Source organism: Vidua chalybeata, chromosome Z (assembly GCF_026979565.1).
Source record: "Vidua chalybeata isolate OUT-0048 chromosome Z, bVidCha1 merged haplotype, whole genome shotgun sequence".
Classification (NCBI taxonomy): domain Eukaryota; kingdom Metazoa; phylum Chordata; class Aves; order Passeriformes; family Viduidae; genus Vidua; species Vidua chalybeata.
The window spans coordinates 42,210,169-42,227,149 of record NC_071570.1 but is presented as its reverse complement, the minus strand read 5'-3'; the positions used below and the strand labels follow the sequence as shown (position 1 = coordinate 42,227,149).

The 16,981-nt window shown below is 50.0% G+C and overlaps 1 protein-coding gene across 1 annotated transcript in view; it reads left to right on the top strand.

Moving 5' to 3' along the window:
• The window catches only part of CNTFR (ciliary neurotrophic factor receptor), a 200,828-nt gene that overhangs the window by 38,158 nt on the left and 145,689 nt on the right, over positions 1-16,981 (top strand). Inside the window, 2 exon segments of the mRNA XM_053932577.1 lie at positions 13,828-13,906; positions 13,909-13,931. Of these exon segments, the coding sequence (XP_053788552.1) occupies positions 13,828-13,906; positions 13,909-13,931 (102 nt within the window).

Genomic DNA, 16,981 nt, shown 5'->3' with positions numbered 1-16,981 from the left:
CGCTGCTGTGAGCCCAGACATGCCCGGTCCCACTGTGGTGGGCAGGGAGGCTGTTTGGAAGGTGTTTGCTTGAGGAAAGCACTGGGTACCTCAGAGCCTGCGTATGGATTAGCTGGGGATGCTCCGGTCCCTGCAGAGCCAACGGCTGCTCTGCTTTTACCCACTGCCCGTGTTATTTTTGGCCGGGGTTGCTGCCTTGCTGGGCCATTTCCAGAGGGCAGAGAAGGATGCCCTGGTTTCCCCGTGGCTCTCCAGGGATAGCAGGGAGCATCGGTGGGAACAGGGGCAGCGGCAGCATGGTCTGTCCGAGTCACCTTGAATTGCCTCTGGCGAAAGTGAAGTACTTTAAAGAGGCACAGGGCGATGACCTTGTAAATGGATGCGTGACCCAAGTGCTTCCCTGTGGCGTCGGCTTCTTTGTGTCCCTGATACTGCTCTTCACGCCTGTGGGGAATCACTGGGGCTGGGGGTGGTTGCTGAGGTCTCATTTGCACAGCTGCGTCCCAACTGTGCAAGCTCTGCTAGTCACTGCTGTGGGAAATGTTGTCAGCCTTTCCCTATCCCTCTAACACGGCTTTTCTTGGGGCAACAGAGCCCCTGTGGGACCTCACTCTGGCTACTGGTGGAGCTGTTGCTGTCCTGCAGTGTATTTTGGGAGTAGAGTGTGAAGAGGCTGAGCACGAAAGGGGCACCACCCCGTACGGCGCCTGGACTTGGAGGGATGGATGCTCTGCATGAGGACCAAAGGCAGCTGCTTCACCGGAGCTGTGCTGGTGTCTGAAATGGTGTCAGGAAAGAGGGAGAGTGGTGGCATGCAGTGGTCTTAAAGGCCAGGGATTAAAAAAAAACCATTCAATAGTATTGGAGTGAAGGCTTTGCAAGCAGTAATTGTGCTGAGGTGGATCTGATGGAGCTGGTGGACTAAGGAGAAGATCCAGCAGCTGGATGGTGGAACAAAGCTGGAAAGTACTTTCTGCTGGTGTCTGAGGCTTTGTGGTACTCTGATGTGCTGCTCTGTAGTCCTGGTCCATGGAAGCACACTGTGCCAAGTGCTGTACTGATAGACAGCACCCCATATAGAGGCTCCTGCTCCCCTGCCTGAAAACTCCAAAACATCAGTTGCAGATGATGTGGGGACTACAAGCTTTGGAGAGTCTGGTCTGTGCTGCTGGAACAGCCTTCCCACTGAGTAGGTTACTGCTCTTTGCACTGAAATGCCCTCAAACCCCTCTGCTCCTGTGCACCTCTTGCCCCTGGGTCTTTGCTGCCTTGGCCCCGTGTTTATCAGGTCATTCTGAGATGTGGCCTCTTGATGCACACAATCTCCCCTCTTACTCTTCCTGTCACAGACTGTCTGGACCGGAGCTAGGAGCTGCATGAGGGGAGCTTTCAGCAGATCAACATGATTTGGTCTCAGGTGTGCAAAACTGGAGTGTTAACCCACAGAAAGCACATCTGGGTGAAACCTTGGGAGAATGACAGCACTGTGGGAAGCTGTTCCCACTGACAGCCAGAACATGGTGCCCGTCACCATATCTCCCTGTTGTGGGCACAGCCCCCGCCCCCATCAGTGTCTTGTTTCTCTGGGCGCTCTCTCGTTATTTCCATGTTCATTAATGCTGATACACTCATCAGCTCGTTTTGAGGGACCAAGTGCAATCCTGTGCCTTCATTTGCATCCCTGCTGCCTAGCTGTTGCCCAGGCAATGCCAGGTGCTTTGACATCATTACCCAGCCAACTGGCATCCTCTCTGCCCCATTAACCTTCCTTTAATTGACTTCAAATTGAACAGGGAAGGGAAGGGGAAGGGAGGAGTGAAACTGTCTTGAAACGGCAACTGTTCATGCCACCATGGAGCAGGGTTCTTTTGTTTTTTCAAGGGAGAGCTGTGGCAGTTGTTTACAACTGGATACAACTAGGTTTGGGGGGCAGTTATTATCTGTTAAGAAGCTGTGCAGTTTGTCTTGGTTTGTAGATTCCTGGGGGAATGAGATGTCAAAACTCCTTGGGGTGGTTTGGGCAGGGGAACTTGGAGGGTTTGTGGAGAAGAAAGATGTTGGAGATGCTGGGAGCAGTGGATCTTTGCAGCCTGGGAAGGGAAGGTGAAACAGGATGTTGAGGGGCATCATGATAATCTCAAATTCCTTGATGGGTAGGGAGAGGCAGGAGATGGATTGGTTTTTGTAAGCACTAAGGGACAGGGCAGCAGGCCACAGCCCAATTTGGGGTCAGCCAGTCAGGCATAGAGAATTATCATGTCCCCATGTCAAACACTGCTACAGGAATAGGAGATGGGAAAAAGTCCCATCCTTGAGATGCTCAGCCCTGACCTGCATACCTGAGATGGTTGGTCCTGTGCCCCCTGCACAGCATTAAGTTGAGATCTGAGTCAGACTACAATATGCTATGACTCTGATCCTAAATCCATTCTGGTAACTACATATAGTCTTTTTTTCTTTTTCTTTTTCTTTTTCTTTTTCTTTTTCTTTTTCTTTTTCTTTTTCTTTTTCAGTCTAAAACTTAAATGTTAAAATAGTATAAAACTTCTCTGGAGTTTTTCCCATTTAAAGATAGAACTTGTTTTTTGTTGTCATTTTTGTTTTGTCCCCTTTTGGGCCAAAGTCACCCAAACAAATGCTTCACAGATTCTCTACCACTGAATTGGCATCTTCTATAAACTTGAGTCAATTTTATTTATTCACCTCCTGCTTGCACAGCACTGTGGCCACCAAGTCTTCCTGTGTTTGCTCGTGACTTGTGCTGGATGTAATTTGTTAGGCTTAATTGAGCTGCCAGAGGAGAAGGGCAGTGCGGGAGTGGATGGATGGAACCCTTGGCATCAGCTGCTTGACTGCCAAACCCAGCAGAATTGGTCCTGCTCCAGCAGAGCCCCTGGACAAGGCATGTCTGTCCAAAGCGGGCAAATGCTGAGCTTCTCTTGCAAGAGAAGAACTTCCCTTGTGCTTCAAAGCTGGGGCAAAGGGGTGAAATACTTTAGAACTTTACTTCCTCTTATTCATTATTTACTAATATTATTGTTTAATTACTTATTACCTGTTACCTATTAAGAGACGAGGTAATTCTGCACCATGCTGTTAGCTTTTCAGAAGGCAGAGCTGAGGAACTTTTGGCAGGAGGATTTCTTAAGATCTAGGATTTCAGATGGCATGATCCTTCCTGGCTGACATGGGCCATTTCTTGCATGGCTTCATCTCCTTATTCCCTGCAAGATGCAGGAGTCCACACAGGACCAGAAAAACCTGGGGCCTTTTGCACAGACCTTGAATTGCTGCTGGGCTGTGGTGATAGGAAAACTGCTCATCCCCTCCAAGAGAGGAAATCTTTATTTGGGGTGAGCCCTGGGACTCTCACTCCTAAGTGCAGTGTTATAGAAGTCTGGGGGAGGCAATCACTAGTGCTTGTGGGTGGTGGTCTGGGGTCTGACTGTCAGCTGGGAGAGGATGCTCAAAACTTTGGTGGTCAGAGTGCTTGGAGGCAGGTCAGGGATGGAGGAAGTGCAGTATTAAGAGATCTCTGGGCTGAGGCATACAGCTCAAGCTGGAAGTGGTGTGACTGTGCCCTCAGCAGCCCTCTTGGGGAGCTCAGGCCCCTCATATTTCACTTGCAGTCAGTGAAACGTAGTGTGAGGGGCACAGCTCTGCCTCTGTTTCCCCTAGAGCTAACAGAGCTTAGTATCAATTAGCAGCTTAATTTGTAATTAATAACTTGCTGTCTTTTTTCTAAATGGCTTGTGGAGGGGGCTGACACAGGAGGCTCACCCAGCCTGCAACATGCTGTCGTCAACTGCTGAGGAAAATCCTGAGGAGAATTGGGGGGGTAGGTTTGGACATGGGTGTTGTTAGAAAGTGGGGAAACAGCCCTGGCAGGGGATTGGGATGCAGACTGTCCTGGAGATGAGTCTGGGACCTCAGAACGCTCATGCTTTTCTGTATTTGCATCTATGAGTGCTGGCTGATAATGCTAGGGTAAATGTTGATCACTGAGCAGGGATCAGTCCGGGCACATGCACCCTTGGAATCCTCCTGTGACAGCCACCTCAGCAGTGCTGGGGGCTGCCCGTGTGTCTGGTGGGTGCTGCGAGGAGCTGGCAGGGCCATCGCTTCCCCCTGTGGGTGGAAGCTCCTCCAGCAGCACAGGTTGCATGTGCCCCACTCCAGCTCGGGATCTTCCTTTCTGGGGCTGACATATGTCATCTTCCTTGCAGGTGTTTGTGGGTTTCCCTTCCTGTCCATATGGATGGTTGCTTTGCTGGCTGTACCACCCTGTGACGGTGTGGGGAGACTCCAGCCTGCTGAGTGCCCTTTGCAAAAGTCCCTGCAATGTAGAAATTAGAGCTGCTGGCCTAAAGTGGCAGTGAGTGAAGAGACAGCAGAGATACAATCAACCCAGGGCGACCCAGCAGGATTAACTTCCTTGCACCCTGGGGAGATCTGCTAGCTTTAACTGTGTAGCGTGTTGCCCTCCAAGTAGTCTTCCTGGCACTGTCCTCCAAGGAAGAGCTGGATGTAGTGATGATGATCCCATTTCTATCCAATCCCCATTCTGCTCCATCCTTCTCTGGCATGCAGGCTCCATGTAAGTGGTACAGAGGACTCTTGCCTTTGCGTCTTGCTCTCAGGCCTCGCACCATCTTCCCTCCCACTTTTCTTGGAGCCTGTACTCATTTCAGGACAGAGGTGCTGTCTTCCTTTTTCTTTAGTGATTATTCCTGAATGACCGGTTGTTGTCTCATTCTCTGAGAAATCAAAAAAAAGTGTCTGTTTACAGGGAGAAAAAAAAATCTTCTATGCTTCACCTGGCAGAGGAGAGATGGTACAGAAAATGCAATGTGGATGTGTGCAGCTGTGGGAACCACTGGAAAACGATGTCAGGATTTCAGCACCGGGGGATGCTCTGCATGTCCCAGGTGGAGTGGGAAACACAGTGTCTGAAGGGTAGATGTTCTTATGTCACTCCAGCCTAGCCTTCCCTGTGTGAGTGACATAATTGGGTTTAAGTTGTTTGTGTTTTTCCATTTCAAGGCTTTTCAGTGCCCAGCTGTTTGAGTCAAGTGTTCTCTTAGCATTTGAGGCTCTCTGTGCAGGCAGAGATTTGCATCTGACTTGTTTGGCATTCATTTGCTGTCCAGTGTGTCTCCTGTCTGGAAAGGTCTGCAATCGGGTCAGAAGCTGAGTTAATTTGCACTGGAAGGCAGGCATACTTTGTTTTACATGCTGTTTCTTGCAGAAATCCCATTTGAGGTATTTGTTCTCTTATTGAAGCCATGTTAGGAGCCATGGCAGCCTCCCTGCAAGGCTAGAAAAGAGACAGCTAGTCTGAAAGGTGCAAATTAAACCTGTGCTCAGATAAAAATTGTTATTGCACTGTTAATGTGGGCCTTTCTTCAGAGTTTTGAGGCTTTTTGGTTGCAACTGAGGAAGAAATACTTAGCGAGAGTCCTGTGGAAAAAAACAGGCTCCAGAGTTCAGTTTGCAGCTACATTGGATGACATACTTTGCAAATTCAGAGGGTCCTTAACTCTCATTTGGATCAGCTCATGAAATGATCAGACAGGGCAGGCATTTTGGCACAGCCTGCCTATGAGGAAGGAGACTTGGGAAGAGCAGCTGCGTGGGGCTGTGGTGCTGCTGAGAATGGGGGATGTGGCCACTGTTCAAACACAGGAGGTGTTTGGTTTGAAACTTGATTATCCAAAACCTTTGTTCCTCCCTTCCTGGGTGCCAGTCTTGGGACCTGTGTGGGTCATCTCCTCTGTGTCCCCAGGAATATGTCCTTCAGGGGTTGCTCCAGAGCCCACTTCCAGGTCCCAGCAGTGTGTACTTGCATCCCAGGTGGTTGTCATCACTGACAGCCCAAGGACCATGGGTGCAGCAGTAAGGATCCCAAAGGGCTGGGGTAGGCAGATCCAGCTGCAAGTCTGGAAGGGATCAAAACCAGGAGAGGTCATAAATCCTCTTTGCTAAGAGGCTCTTGGTGACTTGTTACAACTCTGTGCATTGGAGACACTGTTTGCAAAATCCCAAACTCATCCCAGCCTGGGGTGCTCCTGAGGCTTCAAATACACCTTTTTCATGCCCTGCAGCAAGATTGTCAGGGCTTTGACAGGTAAAAAGTGATCCCTACAGAGTGGTATCAGCACTTGAGCTCTCCTTCACCTCTCCTTGCACCCCAACCTGCCCAGGAGGGAGCTGGGAGAGACACCCATCAGTGATGCCAGGGCTGTGCCATCTGTGGAGGGTCTGGTGCCAGTGGAGAGCCAGCTGTGGACGGCAAAGGGTTAAAGAGACATTGACAGTAAACAGAAAGAGAGGACAAAGCAAGTCTGCTGTAATTATGTAGCATTTATTATTAATACGCTGGAATTGCTGGAAGCGGGCTCTGTAACGTGAATACTGATACAGAGGTTCAGAAGACAGTTTAGCTCATCTGTCTGTTTATTTGTTCCCTCAGCTCTGGCAGGCAGTGAACTAAAGCCTTGTTTGCCACTGCCTTGTTGCTGTCCCTCCCTCTGCCCCTGAACTCCTCGCTGTTACCATAAAGAAACCTGGTTTTGCTCATCCTCCGGCCGGGCACTGCAGCAATGCATGGCATGATCCTGGATAGCCAAGCAAGGCTTTAATCCTTGACCTGAGCCTGGCTGTTTGCCAGGTATGGCCCAAAGCATGGCACTGGGCTGGGCAGAGCCATTGCCTTTCTGAGAGCAGCACAGCCACAGCTGATGCTGGAGTGGGATGTCCCAGCTCCCAGGGCACAGGGCTGCACATCCCTGGGGCAGCAGCAAGTCCACATGGCATGGGCTGCTGCAGGTTGGGGCCTGCAGCATGGGGTTGTATGAAAGGAGAGGACAGAAGAGCTTTAGGAAGCCACCTGGGAAGTAATTGGGAAGGTGGCTAGGAAATAATGAAAGGCTGGTGGGGTGGAGAGAGAAAGAAGTAGTTAAACCATCTGTCAGGGGTTTCAACAAGTTCGCTTTTCCTTCTGTGGCTTGGTAGGATTTGCCATTCTCACTCCTGTCCAAGTTTCTGAGCTTCAGCCTGGGTTTTTCCTGCATATCCTGAGCATATAGGACATCCATTCCCTTATGTATTATACTGTAGTTTAAAGATGATTAAGACAATAGCTAATCTAAATGATGAATGATGTATATTGCTCAGCCTCTGAGCCACCGTGGTTTTTCTTGCACACAGATTAGTCAGCTCAGTAGCTAAATATTGGGGCAAACACTATAAATCCACACACATAAGCCTCTCTGGCTTTCTGGCTTGAATAGGATAGAAGGATTTTGAAATGGGCTCCAACACCACTCTGTGTCTTGTCACGATGTCTGTGGCCACCTTGTTGACACGATGGATGGGGAAGGCGGCTGGTGCACAGTCCAGGTGGCCAAGGAAATACAGCATCCAGTGCTGCCCGGTCAATGCTGCTATCAGATATGGATGGTGGCAGGTGATGGAAGGGATCGATGCTGCTCACCTCCCTGCTGCTGGAGTCAGCTCTGTGCTGCTTGAGCCAGGGGAGGCTGATCCTGTCTCCAAGAGAGCAGCCTGCAGAGGGATAACATGGGCTGGTGGGGTTTTACTTGCATGAAAGGCTGGTGTGGCTGTTACCTGCCCTGTATCCCAGCATCAGTGCCAGGATGGTGCTGGCAACCCCCAGGGAGTGTGACCTGTAGGAGAAAGCTTGTACTAGCACTGGACTGAGAGCAGATTTTTCTTAAGCTCTGAAGCAGAAGGATTTAAATCTTTTATTTATATGTCTGGTTGAGTCTGTTAGAGTTGGGTCAAATATTTTTGACAAGCAAAAATGCCATTTGCTTCAGCTTACTGAAAAATAATTTTTATTTTCTCCCCCCTCCAGGAACTAAAGGAATTGTAGTTTCATTTGCAGACCCAAAAGCTCCTCAGGAAAAAGCAAAAACAACACATCACAAAACAAAACCTAAAACCCGATTGTTGTGAGAGTTGGCTGTTAAAAAAGGCTCTGGGCTGATGTTTTGGGTCTGTGCAAAATGAGGGTCTGGAGAGCATTCAATCATATGGTATCTCCTTTTTTGAAGCTTTCTGGGCGTATTATTCTAATGACATTTAATGGCACTGATTTCTTCATCTTAACCAAGTGGGTCTTTTCCCAGTCCCATATCATTTTATTTTGTTCTCCTTCTAAGAAGCATGAGAGCTGGGACTGGCTTGACTTGGCACAGAAGAAGAGCTGTGTTGGTGGTTGTCTCATCCGTCCTGATGGGGATGCATCTGGCTGTCTAAGACTGAGGGTTGCGTGGAGGCAAAGCTTGCATCAGGACCAGCCCTTGTCAGAAGACCTGTTCTCAAATATTCTCTGCTCCTCTGGAAATTGTTTTCTGTTGTTTAATAGGGTGCAGTGTGAACATTATGGTTTGGCCAACACAGAGTGTCTAGCCCAAGGTCCTGTAGCTAAGTAAGCCCTGCCTCCTCCTTCTTCCCTGGCTGAAAAGCCTTGGTGTGCTTGGAATGCCACGATGCAGAAGATGCTTTGTTCCCCTTTCCCTGTGCCTCTTCTTGCCTCATTACTCCCTCTCTGTGAGGACCAGAACTGTGTGTGGTGACCAAGTGACAGTCACATAGTGGACTTGTACAGTGACAACACAGCCTGGTTTGGGCAGAGGAGTGCTGGACCCTGTGGCATAGGTCATCTACACTTCAGGACATGAGTACAAGTCCTGCTCAGGAATGCAGGATGCATCTGTGTCTGGATTTTATCTGGTCTCCTCACTGAGTGAGATCTGAGTTAAGATTCACTCTGGGTCACGGCTGATTGTGGAGAAAGTCTGGTTGCCACAGCTGGAACTGCACATGGATCCCTTCAGCTGGCTGGGTAGTGTGGGCAGAGACACAGATACTGCAGGCTTGGGAAAAAGATCCTATGTCCCCCACACCCTCATTCCCCTTCATTCCAGAGTTTCAGGCAAGGCTTGCTTTGCCTATGCCCTCATCTTTGGGCGCAGATCTTTCTCCATAACCTAGCCCAGTGCTTGGTAAGAGAGGTCCTTTCCTGGGTGCCAGCTGGGAGGAGGGTAGGGCAGCGGGGCAAGCTGACACTCACTGCTCATCCTGAGCTGTTTGTCTGTGCATCCTGACTCAGGATCAAGCTGTCACAGCCCAGTTCCCTGCCTTGTGTTGCTTCCCCTGGGAGCTGTCAGGAGGCTGCTGGAGCCATGTGGTAACATGGGTCTTGGGGAGGCAAACAAGGTCAGATGTCTGCTCAGAAATGAGATTGGCAATGATGCCACTGGTGCTGACAAATGGCCTGTCATTAATCTCTGACTCATGGCAGTGGAGAGGGCAGCAGTGGAAGAAACCCATGAGGTCACTGGCAGCCTCTCTCCCACGGGACCTGTACACAACTTCCACACTAAACCTTTCTGCTTAGGGTGGGCTCATCCCTGGGATGGGAGGGAGTTCTTTTCCTACACATGTGCCCTGAGTTTCTGTGTTTGTGTGCAAGCGCACAGCATAACTCCAGACGAGCTGCAGTCAAGCCCCTAAGCACCTGGGAACTGGCACAGTCATACAGTCCCTGTGGGAGCTGGATTTTGGCTTGTGGCATAACTCTGGCTCAGCACTGGTGCAAGCAGGATGAAGGCTGAAACAAAGCTTGTGTTATCAGTGTGTTGAAATACCATTGAGAGACACGAGGTGCTGTGCTGCTGGGAGATGCTGCAGGGAGCTGGGGGAGACCAGACTGGGATGCTCAAACCCTGGCTGTGCTCCCTCATGCTGGGGTATTGCCGGCGGCTGGGTCTGCAGGGTGCTCAGCCCTCTTGCAGAGCAGCCTTCCCTCCTCTCCTGCTCTTTGAGTCTCTTCTCATGCTTTTTGTAGAAAGGGGGTCTTTCCTCAGTTGCAAAATACTCCTTGGAGGTTATAGCCAAACAGACAGGACTTTCTGTGGTAGTGGATGCTGGTGGAGATGCTGCACTCCCTGCTCAGCCATGCTGGTGAGCTGCACAAGGCCGAGCTGCCTTTTAGGGCAGCTGTTGGTGCTACAAGTACAACCTTTGCATATGTGCAGGGAAGAGGTGACTTTCTTCTCTGGATTATTTCGGGGTTGCTTCAGTCTCTTTTAGGATGTAAGGAGACATGGTTATTCCACCTCAACTCACTCCAGATGCTTGAACCTCTCAGCTTGCACTAGGGAGTGGATGGGCAGCAGAAGGCAGAGGCTGCAGTATGGGATTGGGATTTCTGTGCCTGGAAGGGCAGGGGAGAGGGATGCACTGATAGGGATGAGGAGGTGCTGATTTTGGAGTGAGAGCTGCCACCACCCCAGGCTGCTGCAGCAGTGGCACAGCCTGAGCTGTGCCTCCAGGACCTTCCCCCTCTGCCTCTGCTGAGCTATGATTTAATTTTTCACTTTTCTTCCATCCCCTCTTAACTGGAAGAAGTCCTAAATAAAGTCACTGTCACTTTTATTTATGGGCACATAGGAAGACATGGACAAAAAGCCTGTGTGCTCCAGACAGCTACAAAGCATGGGGCTGTTTTTCCTTGCTCGCCTTGGCAAGGCAGTCAATCTGGGCACAGGCAAGTACCCTCCCTGGATACATGGGGCTCACATGTGCCCCTGCCCAGGGCATTCCATGAGGATGGATGGGAGAGGGCTCTGCATCCTGGATGCTGGCTCTCAGCTGTTGCAAAACTAAGCTTGTCTGGGAACACCTGTCCTAAAATCCTGGACCCCTGGAAATACAGATGCATGAACATGCCTGCCTTAAGGATCCATCACAGGCTTCTTGTCTCCATCTTGATTGGTTCCAGTGAGGTCAACTTTTTTTAATAACTCCTGGACTTCAGCAGGGAAAACTATTTCCTTCAGGAAATAATATAATTAAGGCTGCCTGACACTTCTGATTATAAACCCCTGTCTTCAGTTGCTTGAAACTACGCCAGCCTTTAACCATTTGGACTGAAACTTCACATGTCTCTGCCTCCGGCTGAAATTTTTTGGAAAATTTTAGCAAAGAGAGTTTTAAGCTGCTCTCAGAACGGGGGGGGGGGGGGGGGAAGGCATTAGTTTATCCACAGTTAAAAATAAAAATAATAAAAAAAAAAAGGCAGAAAAATTCTTGCAGTTGTGCTGAAGAAATTCCAGTATCTTTGGGCTGTGAGACTGGGCCTGACAGTTTTGGGGAAGGTTTTGATCCAGGCATCAGGGTTCTGCTTGTTGCTGACACCACAAAAATTTGCCTTCCCCGTGCTAAGTTGCAGCATTCTGAATCGTGCAGGCATGTGATGTGTCACCCACAGCATGTGCAGGGAGCTTCCCACAGCAGGAGCTGCTCTGCCTCGAGCACACAGCACTGCAAAACCTGTGCCCCCCAGCTCACGCACGGGATGTTTTGCTGCTGGGAAATGTTGGGCCCCTTCTTTTGGTGCAAGTAAAATTCATGGATCCCTGATCAGCGTAGCCCCAGCTTGTGCTGGAGAGAAAGATTTTTGGCAAATGCTGTGTTTTCGGATTTTTTTTTTCCTATTAAGCAAGTGTTTCAATTATCCATTAGCCCTTGCTGTGCCATGCAGATGGATCATGTGGGACATGCAGCATGCCATAAGTGCTGGGCTTCCTCCAGCATTTTGCAAGGACTTCTTTAAAAAGTTAGTGCTTTTGCAGGCAGGTTTCTCTTAAGTCAGCTTGTTGCTACAGAAATGGCCAAAGCAGGAATATTTCTGTGGGGCAGCCCAGACAGGTCCTATAAAACAGGTGTGACATTCATTAAATGCCCTGGCCATGGCATTGCTGAGACCTGAAGTCCTGGTGATGCAGGGTGAGCTCAGCAGTGATGCAAGCCCTCCTGCAGGGACTTGACCCAGGATTTGTCCCTGCTCTGTGGCTGATGACATTTGCTTCTTGTGTGAGCCCACCTGAGCTCTGCTCAAGATGTAATCCCTTGATTATGGGGAAGCACAGGTCACAGATCTTCCCTCTGGCTCAGCAGTAACTCATGGCCCAAGTCAGGTCCTTCAGCTGGTGACCTGTTTTGGACATGCTGAGTTCCTCCAAAATCCAGTTTAACCTCAATTTGAAGCCCCTACAAAAGCAAGTTATGCTTTGATTTCCATGTGGAAAGCTGGGCTACTGGACCTGTGGCAGGGCTGGCTCATCCAGCTCAGTACAGGGCACAGAGGTAGCAGGGAATGTTAATGTTTTCCACAGGTTTCAGAGGTGTCTCAGAAAAGGCACTGGGATTCTGCACTTTGTACCCATAATAATGCACTACCTCCCTGAGGGTACTTATTGCTAAGCTCAGTCTCTCTTCTCAGGTCCCTGCCAAGCTGGAATTAGAGCCCAGGAGGGTCTCTGGCAGGTAATGACAAATGAGCCTCATCTCTTCCTGTACCTGGTCTCCTTTCCTGTTCCACATCACCTGTGGGTAGGGAAAAAACCCAACACTCACAACCAAAAATGCTTCCAAAAAATAACCAAAGAGTCACATTTGCATTGCAGAGTGAGAGGAGGCTTGGTGGGAAGGAGCCCTCTCCCCTCCTTGCCAGTCACTCCTCAGCTCTGGGGTGCATGGCAGAGCAGGTTTTGAATGATGGGGCATTGTGGGTGCTGAGCCTGGAGCAGCTGGAGTTAAATTTCTTGGTGGCTGACACCTGACAAATGTGATAAATTGCAGCACACCGTGGCTGCTGGCATGACGAACAGTCCCCTTTCCTCCTTGTAAACTCTGGGAAAATTTTGTAATTATTTCCAAGCACTTTGCAAATGAGGGTTTTGCCATCAGGCAGCTAGTGGGGTGGTCATGTATTTATTTAGGTTTCGTAGGCAGGCAGGAGGTAGATGGGCGGTTGTAGGTTGGGTTTCTGCAGCATCCTCCCATTGGCTTGTCTGGGCTTTGCATGAGGTTCAGGGAGGAACTCTGGCAAAGCTCATCAACTGAGGGTTGGGTGCTAATTAAAGCCTGTGGTGTTCCAGGCTTGGAGTCACTGTCACCCTTGGGAAATAATCTCTGCAGGAGTGAGTCCCAGACTTTCCTCTTGCCAGTGGATTTTGGCTCCTATTTTTCATTTTTAATAATGCAGAGCCATAAGACTCTTTTTTTTTTTTTTTTTCCCTCTTCAAAGCATTTTAAAAGAAGTAGGGGGAGCAACACAACCTCAGCCACAAGAGCTGGATAATGAGCACAGATCTCGACTGATAATTTGTTTGTCTAACACAAAAAGCGTATTTCCTGCTGTAAGGGAGGGCACCACTGGTTACACTAATGCCTCTGACTCCATCTCACCAGGCAGCGTGTCAGATGTACAGAAGGTCCTCCTCCTGTATCCAGTCTTTGGTGTCTGTACTGCAAAACGATACAGGCATGTTTTCCTCTTCACACTCCTGGGTTCAGTTGGACTGGCCTCTCCCTGCACCGTAAAACACGTGTGTGAGGCTTTTCAGGATTAGGGCTCAGGCAGCACAAGACCTCGTGGGCGAATGCCTTGGTGCTGGGCTGACAGTGTGGTGCTGCTGTGCTGTTCTGTCTGGGGAGCATTGCTGTCTGTCTTTAAAGATCAGAGATGCCCCAAGCTGCAGGGGTCTTTTTTTCCCTCTCCCATTTCATGTCTCTGAATAGAAATAATTAAGAAAATACATGCTTTGGGGCTGGACTGTGACGTTCTTGTGGGAGGCTCTTATTCTAACTAGGTTCGTGTTTGCACCGGTTACCCCCAGCTGTCAGGGCTGGAAAACAGATGCCCCCCTGCCTTGGTTGTCTGCTGAACCTGAAGCAAAGACAGAGTTTCACCTGGTAACCTGACAGGTTGTCTCTTCTGTTTTGTTGAAGAAAATCCCAGATCTGAGCAGCAAGGGCTGGACAAGCAGCCAGAAGAATCGCCCAGAGGTTTATGAGAAGTTGGGGACGCCCAAGGACTCTGGACTGGTGGAGAGGTAAGAGGTGGGTTAAAACCTTGCTCACCCAGCTTGTCCTGAGTTGGTGTGCTTTGTGGGAGTGCAGGACACATGTCTTCTGGCGAGAATGGTGGTGTTTATTAGAGTGTGGCAAAGCCTGCTCCTGGCTCTGGCGTGTGAGCAGCCTTTTAGCTGCTGTGCAAAGGGGGCAGATGCTGAGTGTGATTATTTAGGATGTGGAGGGGGCAAGTATGGATGAACAGCCTGGAAAATCCCATGTTATGGTCTGCCCATGGACAACTTTCCCAAAAAGAGCTCTCACACTTCAAAGCCCTTTGGGCAGCTCAGAGGTACATAGTCCAGCCACAGTCACAAAGGTCCTGTGTTGTGGCTGAACCACTCTGTCACCCAGCTCAGCTATATGGTGGAAGGTGAGGTGCCACCTCTTGCAGACAAGCACAACTTGAAGCTGTCAGGTCTGCTGCGTGTTTTTTTTTTTGCTTTCCTGCCCTGGCAGGCTGCAGCATCAGGGATGAGATGCATGGGCTTTGATTGAAAAGGAATGCATCCGCTTAGGAGATCACCACCACCAGCAGCCATGGGCATGAGGTTGCCCCACCTCTGAGGCCTGTTACGTGTGTGCTGAGTGTGGGGCTGTGGTAACACAGTGCTGTTTGAGGATGGGTTTGGGATCATGTTCTTTGAGCCATGGTGGATCAGGAAAGGAGCCTGGAGATGGAGCTGCCCCACCTGGGGATGCAGACCCTGCAGAGCCATGCTGGGGAAGCCTAGTGCTTGCTGGTTCTGTGTCTGAGAAAAGAAAACTATGAATTAAAATTTAACAACTCCCTAAATGCCAGAGAAGAATGTCTTAAGTGGGAATTGTCACCGTTTGACTAGTGCAGCCTCTCACTTAGCTAAAACTGCATGGCTTTAATGACGTTGATCCTAGAAAGCAATAGCTTACACCGAAGAGGAGAAACTGTTGACCAAAATAGCATGAATGATGAATTTTCGCTGTGCCCCTTCCCTGCCCTCTATCCCTGCATCATGCTTCCCAGAGTTGTTTTGCAGCCCCTTTAACCCTGGATAAACAGCGTCCTTTATCTTTTGAGCCACAAGCAAGGACAGAAATGCTTCCTGTGTGCACACTTGATTGTTTGCCCTGGAGTTAAAAGGTCAAGGTTAAGGACCCCAGGGGTGGGCAACATCCGATGGAGCCACAGTGGGGAGTGGGCTGGGGTCTGGGCAGGCAGAGATGCTCTATAGGAGCAAAACCCTGCCCTTGGCATTGCTCCTTGTTGGCATGCGTGGAGTGGCATGGAACAAGGATTCCTTCCCTCCCCATCCCCGAGGTAGATCAGCCCACCCACAGGACTCCTTGCAGCACTGCAAATAGAGCAGCTCAAGCAGGATACGTCGCTAATAATACCAATTACTGTTACATGCTGGCTACAAGTACATTGGCAGTAATGGGATCCTGGGGGGATGAAATGAAAGCAATATAATATGGTGAGATAAATTAGCGTTGTAAAATTAGCCATGGGTCTAGTCAGGGATCTGACGAATGTGTAGCAGCTTTGGTACAAGCTCTGAGCACTGCTGAATTGGATTTAGTGGCCCAGAGCAGAGCAGATGGGAGCAAGGGAAAAAAGAGTTTGAAGGGTCTCCATACACACCTGCTACCAGTTAGTGCTGCTTGTTTCTTCCTCGGATTTGTGTAGTGATATGTCCCCTGACGCCTGCTTGTGCGTGGCAGCAGATGAGTAAGAGCCCAGCTCAGATGATGTGCTGCTAGAGGAGCTTGAGCCTGGCAGGGAGATGGGAAGGGGGTTGGAGAAGCATCAGCAGGCTGGCATTCCTGCCAGCTTCGGTGCCTCAGCTGCCAATTCCTGCCCTGTATCACTGGCTTACTCACCCAGGTTTGCTCCCAAAGGATTTGGTGGGATGTGTGGCAGGCATTTGCACAAGTTTTAGCTGTGTAGGAAGGGTAGAAAGCTGGTTTCTGCTTCCTTTGTTGCAGGCTGACTTCTTTTCCTGTGCCTGGATGGGCTCTGGGGCAGAAGGATGCCTGGAGCTGGACATTCCACAGTCCAGGGACTTCTTCCTGTTGACCAAGGGTCAACTTCTTCCCATCCAGATGCACACTTTGTTCTTCACCCTCTGAGGCAGAGGGTGGAAGCCAGGAAATGGGGTTTTGTGCTTCATGGAGACTGGGAAATGGGTGTGGTCAGTTCCAGTGGGATGCACTTCCTGGTGGCCCATTAGGACAGGGTCCACCACAGCGATGTGAGCGCTCCTGCCCATGAGAGGACGAGAGCCTCTCATGGATTTGTAAATGCAGGATAATTGCATGTTTAATGGCTGACATATTACGCGGGATCTGGGGAGAGGCAGACATGATTTAGGTCTGTTCTGATAAGGCATGTTAGGTGACTCACTATAATAAAAAAGGGAGAGAAAAATTCTGAATATGCTTTATAGTGCCCTGCAGTGGAGCTGAGGGGGTCAGAGGTGTGGCAAAGCGATCTGTGCAAGGCCTCTCCCAAGTCACACCAGGATGGTTCAAGAGGAATGGTGGGCACGTGGCAGACGTGTCTGTGGGTGGGAACCAACTTGTCACATCCCTGGGATGAGTTTGTAGAAATCAGGCCACTGCAATTCTGTAGCAGCACCAGTTTGAGAAACGAATGCCAGGGCATTGTCTCAGCATTGCCCGGAGAATCCCCAGAGAGCTGAGCCAATTTGTGTGCTGAGCCTGTGCGGACAGAGGCCTAAGGAGACAAGCTGCATTTTGTGGGAGGTCAGCCTGACCACTGCCACGAGTCCCTGTGTCCTCCTGTTGCCCTCCTGCTGCAAGCAGGGCACAAGGTGCTGACATTTTTCAGGTATATCAGACCCCACTCAGCCCCAGGGCTGGATTGTCCTGGCAAAACCAATGGGGGGATGAACTGCAGCAGTGGAAGGAGCCCCTTCCCTCAACTTCCCTGCTGGGGAAGTAGTGGTGTGGGACTGCAGCAGGACATTGAGCCAGCAGTTGGAGTGCCAGTAGCAGCATAAATAGAAATACAATTTCTCAGCTTCTTGTG